At 46.9% G+C, this 10,528-nt stretch overlaps 1 protein-coding gene across 5 annotated transcripts in view; it reads right to left on the reverse strand.

Annotated features, from left to right (window-relative positions):
* The window catches only part of CCDC13 (coiled-coil domain containing 13), a 40,222-nt gene extending 29,930 nt beyond the window's left edge, over nt 1-10,292 (reverse strand). The window contains exons 1-3 of one of the 5 annotated variants that reach the window (XM_045007495.1): nt 10,123-10,289; nt 5,312-5,538; nt 2,812-2,960 (exon numbers count right to left, since the gene is read on the reverse strand). In XM_045007495.1, the coding sequence (XP_044863430.1) occupies nt 2,812-2,960; nt 5,312-5,532 (370 nt within the window). In that variant the 5' untranslated portion in view covers nt 5,533-5,538; nt 10,123-10,289. Of the gene's footprint in view, nt 1-2,811; nt 2,961-5,311; nt 5,539-7,032; nt 7,183-8,371; nt 8,482-10,122 lie in introns of those variants that run through there. The other 4 variants (XM_045007496.1, XM_045007497.1, XM_045007498.1 and 1 more) reach the window with 4 other exon arrangements.
* Between the last annotated feature and the right edge of the window lie 236 nt (nt 10,293-10,528).

Raw genomic sequence — 10,528 nt, forward strand, 5'->3', positions numbered from 1 at the left:
TGCAAAGAAACTAATTCATCTATTATTGAAAAATATATCTGCATCATTCTTGCTCTTTTGATTTGATGCAACACTTCCTCCCATTTCCAGGAACTATTATTCCTCCTCCTCCTCCTCTTCCTCTTCATAATAATTAACAATTAGTGATAATTATTGTAATAAAAACTAGTAAACAAATAGCATTTTCATGCAAGAGGCTTAAAGTGCTTTATAACTCTGAGAGATGGGTGAGACTCATTATCTCCATATTACAGATATGGAAAATTGAGATACAGAAGCCAGATTTTTAAAGGCATTTAGGTACCTAAATCCCATTTAAATCAATGGGTGATAGGCACTTAAATACCTTAAAAATCTGTCCCAAAGTGACTTGCTCAAGACTACCCTGTGTGTCAACTGCAGGGGCAGAAACAGAATTCAGTAGTCCTGGCTCCTAGTTTCTAGCTCTAACCATTGGACATATTGTCTTTTGGTTATTAAATTTAAGATATAAGGAATAATAAAGCATGAATGTATAAGCTATATGTCATTCAGTGGTGCTTATTGCAGTTATTGCTCCTTTCCTAGTTCAGGTTTCAGAGTAGTAGCCGTGTTAGTCTGTATCTGCAAAAACGAACAGGAGTACTTGTGGCACCTTAGAGACTAACAAATTTATTTCAGCGTAAGCTTTCCTGGGCTACAGCCCACTTCTTCAGATGCATAGTTCAATCATTGCAGCTACTCTGGGCAACAATGACACCTGGTGGACAAAGCTAGGACTGCATGTCTAAATTGTTAAACGCCCCATACCATTTAAACGTTTTACACAGTTTTAATCATAGCTCTCCACCTAGCCAGGGCCCCAAGTGGGTGTGATACAAGGGTTTAAACAGGGCAGAGATGCAAAATGAGGAATGCAACACAAAATAACACAGGAGACATTTAAGTTTGTGGCATTTGTTTCTTCAACATGAATAAAGTTTCTAAAATTTGACTTCCAGGATTTATCATTTTTGATGTCAGTAATAAAAAAGCTAACAGATCTGTGTGGAACTGAGGTCCGTTTATGTCTCAGATGAGTTATGTGCCTCCTGTAAGATACAATAAATAAAGAACAATATTTTGCCTTTTCATAGCACCTCTCATCTAAGAATCTCAAAGCTGTTTTACAGACATTAATCCTTAGAGTATCCTTCCCTCTGACATCCAAAATACCATTACTCCCATTTTACAGATGAGAACACAGGTTGAATGACTTGTTTAAGACCACATAGTGCGTCAGTGGCAAAACCAGGACTAAAACCTAGAGGTCCAGATTCCCATTCCTCTGGACAATATCCACAACTTCCATCTCAGCCAAGAGATCTGATTTTACTGACATCCTTAGCTGGAGTTTATTAAGGGGGAAAATGACAACCAGAGCACGTAATTACAGTATGACTGAAAGAGCAGCATTTAGCAAGCCCAAACTTTTCTTTAGAAAAAGAGATAAAAGCATTAATAGAAATGGTGAGATTTTAACAGGAGAAGAACTACACACTGAGTAGTTGTGATGATGCTAAAAGCACCTGAGTGGTTTCACTAATGGTGATATAGTTGCTTTACATCTTTGGAGAAGGTTCTAACGCTGCCTCTACAAACACATAAGAATGAAATTCAAGAGTATCATAATAATGATTCAATGACAGTGACACCCAAGACAAAGTTTAGGAGCACAACCTCTAATCCCCACCAGCAATTCTACTATGTCCCACTGTAGCGGGAACAGGCCCACATAAATTGCCTGTGACAAGAGGCCTGCTCTAGCTAACATGAAGGCCTGTGGTAGCTGACGGAAGATGCTTTTGGTAGCCAAAAGGAGAGGTCCACAGCAGTCAGTGAAAACAGGTTCAAGGTACTCTTGCATTTCATTCTCATGTGCTTGTAGAGGCGGCGTTAGAACCTTCTCTGTGCAGCACATTGAAGAGGCCTCTGGAGGCTACAGTGAAAGGCCACTGGCAGTTAGTGGAAGAGGCCCAATATGGCCATAAAAGGATTCAGCTGGGGGAAAAGAACAATACACATGCAGCACAAAGAATATTTTTTCCTCACATGAATAAAAGCATAGAGTGCTGCAGAGATGCTCCTCATCGGCCATGACTACACAGACACCACTTTTTGATCCGCTTTCTCCTCGTTTTAAAGATGTTCTGGCCTGAAGTTACTGGGCTCGCTCTCCCTGGGTGCCACTTCAGTTGCAGGAATCGTCCAGAGAGTAGAAGAAAAGTGACGTGCAGCCTAAATTTGATACCACCATTCCCCAATAATTTCTGATAGTCAGGAAAAAGAAAAACCTCTCATATGATTGTAGAGAAACCCTAAAATATAACAGCAATCAACACACCTCTGTGATATAGCTGGGAGTTAGGGACATCTCCAAACCCTCTCGGGCAATTAGTCTCTTTTTAAAAAGGCCTAACTAATTCATCAGACCCAAAGCCCTCAGTTTCCCTCACTATCTCATACAGCATCAGTGCAGGGGAATTACTATAGCCCTAACACTGCAGAGCATGATTTTCGAAAGGCTGAGAACCTGCAACTCCAAATTAAGACAAGTGAAGCTGTGAATGCTAAAAATCCATGGTAACTCCTGCAGGCTGGGTAGTGCAAAGCGGAAGTGCTGAAGGTGCAGTAGCATGTAGGAAGTGAAGAGATGAGATATGAAACATTGTTATGAACTAAACTATTACCACAGTCCTGTTACCAGCTACTGTTATGAGCATCAAGCAAACAAGTTCCTACAAGATGGCCTGTCATGTTGCAGTAGTGAGTCTATGCATTTGTTCTGTTTACCTTTCAGGGCTAATCTCTCCTCCTCTATTTTCTTTTGAAGCTGCCGGATTTCAAAATCTCTCTCCTTCACCAGTTTGTACAGTCTGCCATTTTCATCTACGACCTCTCGAAGCTGATCCTGAAGCTGCTCGTTTTCATCCTCGAGCAACCTAGAAAACAAATCGGCAATCATGGCAGATACCACTGTGATGGGCTTCAAATAAATGCTCAGAATAATAAAATTAATAGGAATGGTTTTATGTATAATTAAACTTATTAATGAGCTATGTTCACTAGGGAAAAGTATATTAAGTTTTGAAAGTCAATACATTCATTTAACTTCTGTGCTTCTTGTCTTTGGCTGGGACAAGCTGTGGAAATACCACAAGAAAAGTAGCTCTGGTAGGACTCCTGTCTGGGTTACTGAGTTAACTGTCCTCAGCTTTAGATATCTGATTCTTCTGAGAAAGCCACACAAGTTCCCACCCCAGTGTCTCTTTCTCCATACCTGGAACAATGATCATCAAGATCTATGGATCTTACACATGCCTTTCACAACACGTGGCATACCTCATCCAGTGCATTAAATGCCTGGATAACAATTATGTGGATGAAATCAAACAGTCACTACACTCTCAAATGAACTCACATGGGAAATTGATAAAAGACAAAACACTATTACTTGTGGGTGAACACTTTTCACAAAGCGATTGCTCTATATCTGCCCTATCAGTCCTCATCCTCAAAGGAAACCGGCACAACCCTTTCAAAAGACAAGCCTGGAAGCTTAAATTCATGTAAGAATAGCCACACTGGTCAGACCTAAGGTTCATCTAGCCCAGTATCTTGTCTTCCAACAGTGGCCAATGCCAAGTGCTCAAGAGGGAATGAACAGAACAGGAAATCATCAAGTGATCCACCCCCCATTGCCCATTCCCAGCTTCTGGCATTCACTGCTCTGGTAGACTCTAAAAATCATGGACTGAACAGAAACACTGGATTTTATGGCTTTTTACAACAATCTGTAACCACCAACTAACTCTTTTTGTCCTATAACTGCAGAGGTGTTAACAGGCCACTCTACCTAGACTGGTCCCTTACAATATGGGCTAACTACTTATGATAAACAATCTGTTCCCCCTGTTGCATTTGCTGTAACACTGGGAGTTCCTTTCCCATACTTGAAGAAGAGCTCTGTGTGGCTTGAAAGCTTGTCTCTCTCACACACACAGAAGTTGGTACAATAAAAGATATTACCCCACCCACCTTGTCTCTCTAACCTCCAGGGATTGACATGGCTCCAACTACACTACATACAACAATAGAACGTATCTACCTTAGGTACTTAGATGGCTCCCATCCCCACAGTATCTGAGCACCTCTCAATCTTTAACATGGTTATCCTCACAGCACTCTTATGAGGAAGGGCAGTGCTATTATCCCTGTTTAACCAAGAGACACAGAGAATCTAAGTGACTTGCCCAAAATCACACAAGATGTTGGTAGAAGAGGAGGAATTGAACATGGGTCTCCCAGAGCCCAGACTAGTGCACTAGCCACTGGAAAATCCTTCCTTGCTTTTCTTAAAGGGTCCCCATAAATGTCAGTTCCTGAATGGAAACCAAATCATGCCTGTGGAAAAAAAAGAGGCGTTTTCTCTGCCCAAATCAATTTCTGTTTTTAGGTACATATTCCCTTTATAAATATCATTAGCAGAGCCAATTTAAGGAAAGCTTCAAAACATACATAATTAAGTGGTATGTCCCTGGTGTAAACCCCCAGATTAAAGGGAATTCAAAGCCTTGTGCAATATTAAAAAAGAAGAAAAACAAACAATGCAGCAATCCATGCAGAGAGGTGAAAAAATAAGTCATTCCCAGGGTCCTATCCAATTCCATAGAGACTCATACTGTAAAACAGTACCTTTTTTGCTGGACATAAACTTGTGCACAAATACATTTTTAAACAGTAATGAAGTTAATCAGGATTAAAGTTTAAAATCTAACCCTCCATTTCCAACTTTCCACATAAATTTTCTTCGGAGCTGTTTTCCAAAATTTGACCAACATTAGTTTTGACAGAGGAGGATGAAACTCCTAAATGTCTATAAACAGACTTTCCTCTGAGAAACATCTCCATCATATCATATAGCTTTATTATTTAAATTTGAGAATAAACTAAAGCAAAAAGGAGGGAGTAGGTCACAGTGGAGTAGAGATGAGCTGTGGAGAGCTAATCAAAAGCGTCAGTGAGGCCCTGGGCCTTGGCATGAGCTGGCACCTGGTCTGCACACATCACAGATAGCACTTCCCCCCCTTACAGGGATGTTATGAGGATAAATACATGGAAGATTATGAGGTACTCAGATACTACAGTGATGGGGGCCTGATAAGCACTAAAGACAGACTGCCAATCCGTGATGTCAGTAGTTATTTTACATATTAACGTCAGTGGGAGTTTGTAGGACAAGGTGGTAAATATAGTTCTGTATCCTTCCTAACAGTGTGAACTGTACTTTTACCTTTTGCTGATCTCTTCATTTGATAGCTGTCCATCTACCTTAAATAGGTTTAAATCATCCTGGACTCCAAAAGTCGCCTTTGGGTTGTTGGTGCTGCCTTTCTGACCGTGCTGCTTTTCTTTCTTTTTCTCCATCACATTTTGTAGCCTCTTCTGTTGTTGCTCCTGTAAAGCCTTAAACTGGATTTTTAAATTTTCATTCAGTCCTTTGTCGGACTCCATGGTTGGCTAGAAACAAAACAAGAAAAAAAAATCAGAGCAGAAGATTATAGAATGAGAACCTTTTCAGAACTAGCCTCCCATCTAACTGGCCTCTGTGTGTCCTTTCCCTCTCTCTCCTCTGCTCTGTCTTAGATGCCACAAACCAATCTTCCACTCTGGTAGTGGTTTACAAAACAGACCACAGGTAGCCTTCCCCCACACTCAAAGTTTAAAAAACAATGAATTAAATAATCATTTTAAAAGACAATCCAAACAAAAACCATAGTACTAACAAGATCTATACTATACTGATTCATAGGAACATAGGAATTGCCAGACTGGATCAGACTAGTGGGCTTTCTAGTCGAATCTCCTGTCTCTCACAGTGGCCAGTACCAGATGCTTCACGAGGAAGGTGCAAGAAACCCCACATTAGGCAGATGTGGGATAATCTTGTCTCACGTTAGGTTTCCTCCTAAGCCCCAAAAGTTAGAGATTTGCTTAAAACCTGCAGTGTTTGGTTAGTATCTCTTCCAAAATCTTTTAGCATTAACTATTATAACTCTGGATATTCCTGTTATTCATATAAATGTCCAAACCCTTTTTGATCCTTACTAAATTTTGGCCTCAGTGATCAATACTTTCTGCTACATTCCACCACCCTACCTCTGTTTGACATGGATCTAGAATGTAAATTCCCTGGGCAAGGAGATCGTCTTCTTAGCTGCTAACGTACTTACAACACTTTTGGTATGACATACATAAAAGGCAATAACTTTTAAAGTCATGGCCTCCAAAAAGTAATTGATACAAATATATTTATCTTAGAGAATATTTCACTTTTCTTGAATGCAGCCTTTAGTACTGGTTTATTGAAGAATTAACCAGAAGTAATGATTGATTAAGGAATTTGATAATTAGAAAACCTTCCACTCCAAGGTCAGTGGTTTGTGTGAATTAAATGAATTTGGTGGCCTCAGTCCCGTTCCACTACCCATCCCCTTTTGGCAGTATCAGCAGGGCTAAGAACAGGCCATGGAGACTGAACTGCCTTCTCTTACCCCATTACAGTAGAGCTCATCGGACCCAATCGAGATTGTGGCTCCATTGTGCTAGGTGCTCTACAAATTGTTCGGTCTATAATAATCTCACTCAAGGTCCTAACAAATATCATTCATTGCAACCTCTGACAATTTGGGGAATCTGTTTATGTATAACTTATGAATTCTGGTTGATCTTGTGAAGTTATTGTTATATCACGGAATACACCTCTGTGTAGATGTCCTGATTTTATAGAGACAGTCCCGATTTTCTGGGTCTTTTTCTTATATAGGCTCCTGTTACCCTCCACCCCCATATCGATTTTTCACATTTGCTGTCTGGTCACCCTACCTTTGTGTGAATGTGGAACCCACCATTTGTTGATAGGGGCTGCAGCTCATACCCACCAGACCAGCAGGGCCGCCCAAAGGATTCAGGGGGCCTGGGATAAGGTGGGGGAGCTGCGGTGCTTGTACTTACTTGGCGGCAGTCCGGGCCTTTGGCGGCATTTCGGCAGGGGGGGGCTTCAGTCGCTCCACGTCTTCGGCAGCATTGAAAGGCCTCCGGTCACTGAAGACCTGGACTGATGCCGGGACAGGGCTCACGGGGCCCCTGCGGGGCCCGGGGCAAATTGCCCCACTTGCCCCCCAACCCCCAGGCAGCCCTGCAGACCAGGGACAATGCAGAGTCATTATCCTTAATGACTGTGCTCTGACTGCACAATGGGTATGCTAAGGAGGCTGCCTGAGCAGAGAAGCAGGAGCGGAAAATCCTCAGCAGAATAACAAAGAAACAAGGTAGAGGTAGGACTAGGGTGACCAGACAGCAAGTGTGAAAAATCGGGACGGGGGTGAGAAGTAATAGGAGCCTATATAAGAAAAAGACCCAAAAGTCAGGACTGTTCCTATAAAATCAGGACATCTGGTCATGCTAGGCAGGACATATAAACTTGAGACACAGAGACACACACATAGGAGAGAGGAAAAGACAGGAGGAATGTTTTCATAGTGGGGGTCCAGTTTAACTGCAAGACCAGCAAAGGATCAGAAAAATGTTAGCTGACTTATTCAGGCTCTATGATTCTGGAGAGAAACCGTGAAGTTGAGGGAAGGATTTCAGACTTCTCATAGCGCTCCACCCAAGTCCAAAGAGCTCTCCAGAGGGGTACGAAACTGAGGCAGGGAAACATACACCTGTGTCAGAGCCGTAACAAGGAATTTTTGCGCTCGAGGCAAGGGCCAGCTCCAGGCTCTTCGGCGGCAATTCGGCAGTGGGTCCCTGAGTCTCTGTCGGAGGGAAGGACCCGCTGCTGAATTATGAATGAAGCGGCGGCGGCAATTCGGCAGCAGGTCTTTCCCTCCGAGAGGGACTCAGAAACCCGCTGCTGAAGAAGATAGAGCTGCCACCAAAGCACCGCTGCTAGCGGTAGAGCTGCGCCCCTCCACTTTGCACGCCCGAGGCAAGTGCCTCACTCACCTCGCCTTTGTTACAGCACTGACCTGTGTTCATTATTTTGAATAGATCTTTATGTTGCTTGTGCTAAGTAAAGAATGATGTTTACGAATCCTGTGCAGAGTCTGTGTGTCTGTTGGTGTTCACTGTCACGGGCCGCTGAAGAGGTAAAATGTAAACCAGAAGGTTCACGCCTTCAGTGGAATTCTGGGGAACACAGAAGTGCTGCTGGGAAGGCTTGAGGGAGACAACACTAGTTTCAGGACTCAGGCAATTGAGCTGCAGGGTCCCCACTGCCAAGAGGCATGTCAGATGTGTGGTCTACAGCAGGAGTGCATGTCTAGAGACCCAAAGACAGAAACAGTACCTAAACTCTGTCCAGCTCCAGCAAGCTAAAGGCACGTGGGATTGTGTTTGGATCGCTTCACAACAGACTGCTGAGTGTCCAGCAGGGGGAGCATGACCAGATTGTGCATCCTTGAAAAAAAGATTTCACAAGCATGAAGAACAAAGTACAGTTTCCCTGCAGACAGTCCGATCAAAATAGGATTGAGGCACTAAATAGGGCAGTGTGGGCAAAGCGGTACTGTTGTTGTCTGTGGGTAGCAGATTTAAATCTCCAGGATGGTCTACCCAGTGCTAGACATATTCCAAGAGCGTTTTTTAAAAGAAAAAATAACTCAGGCATGTTCTTAAAACAAAAACAAAAAATCCCAAGGTAAGAAAACACATCTAGAGTGATGAAAAATTATTTCATGTATTATCCATACAAGAATATAAACATACATCTGAATGAATGAATGGCAACCATCCCTCTCGAAAGACGATGGTGTAAGTGCCAATGTAGTTCAGTTACTGTGCATCATGGTGCAGCATCGGAAGTGGCTAAAGAGTCCAGTACATATATAATATAAGTCTCCACAGACATATGCAGGGGCTCAGGGGGCAAACGCACAGACGTACAGCAATTATTTGTGGCCATATCGCTTTACACAGGTATCCTACATTTCAGTTCAGCATCGGTGTCCTAGCTTAGCACCCCCAGCCCTCAGCCCAGGTGTACAGGCTGAAGCCAGCTCCTGCCACTGCAAAGGCATGGGCTGGGGGCACCCCCAGTGCACAAGACAGTGCCAACCCCTCCCCCCAGGGGCACAGAGAGAAGTCCTCGCACCCCCCCCCCCACCTCATGGGCATAGAGAGGAGTACCCCCACCCACCCCAGAGACCCGGCCTGGAACCCCCCTCCCTGCACCCCAGAGGTCCGGCCTGGAACCCCCCACCCTCAAAGCCCGGCCTGGAACCCCCCACCCTCAAAGCCCGGCCTGGAACCCCCCTCCCTGCACCCCAGAGGCCCGGCCTGGAACCCCCCCACCCTCAAAGCCCGGCCTGGAACCCCCCCCTCCGGCCCCAGAGGCCCGGCCTGGAACCCCCCCACCCTCAAAGCCCGGCCTGGAACCCCCCTCCCTGCACCCCAGAGGCCCGGCCTGGAACCCCCCACCCTCAAAGCCCGGCCTGGAACCCCCCTCCCTGCACCCCAGAGGCCTGGCCTGGAACCCCCCACCCTCAAAGCCCGGCCTGGAACCCCCCTCCCTGCACCCCAGAGGCCCGGCCTGGAACCCCCCACCCTCAAAGCCCGGCCTGGAACCCCCCCTCCGGCCCCAGAGGCCCGGCCTGGAACCCCCCTCCCTGCACCCCAGAGGCCCGGCCTGGAACCCCCCACCCTCAAAGCCCGGCCTGGAACCCACCCTCCGGCCCCAGAGGCCCGGCCTGGAACCCCCCCACCCTCAAAGCCCGGCCTGGAACCCCCCTCCCTGCACCCCAGTGGCCCGGCCTGGAACCCCCCACCCTCAAAGCCCGGCCTGGAACCCCCCACCCTCAAAGCCCGGCCTGGAACCCCCCCCTCCGGCCCCAGAGGCCCGGCCTGGACCCCCCCCCCTCCGGCCCCAGAGGCAGGACTGGAGCCCCGCGCCCCCCAAGAGCTCAGAGAGGAGCCTCCCAGCCCAGAGGCCTGGAGCCCCTAACCCCAGGGGCACAGAGAGGAGTCCCCTCCCCGCCACGGGGCACGGCCTGGGCCCAGCTCCACCCGAAGCCCAGGAGTCCCGCGACGCCCCGCACCCACCTCCTGCGGCCCCTCACGGGCTGCGACTCCCCTGCAGCTCCCGCGTCCCCTCAGCCCCCGCCCCCCGGGGGGGGCCGGGCAGCGCCACCAGCCCAAGCCCAAGCCCAAGCCGAGAGCCCGCTGGCCGAGCCGCCTCCCGGAGGAGGACGCGGTGCGGTTCCCCCAGCAACCATCCCCGCGGAGACGGGGCGGCCGGAAAGCAGAGGCGGGCGGCTTGGAGTTTTACGACATCCGGGGCATTTCCTGAAGCGACGCCGCCCGTGTGGGGGCGGGGCCCCGGGCGGGGCGGGGCGGGGCGGGCTGGGGATGCCCAGTGCATCAGGCCGCACGTATTGTATCTGTGCGCAGCAGTGCCCGCCAGTTCCGGAGAATGGCCATTTGCAGAATCCTGCTTCCCATGATCCAT

Source organism: Mauremys mutica, chromosome 2 (genome assembly GCF_020497125.1).
Source record: "Mauremys mutica isolate MM-2020 ecotype Southern chromosome 2, ASM2049712v1, whole genome shotgun sequence".
In the NCBI taxonomy this organism is placed as follows: Eukaryota; Metazoa; Chordata; order Testudines; family Geoemydidae; genus Mauremys; species Mauremys mutica.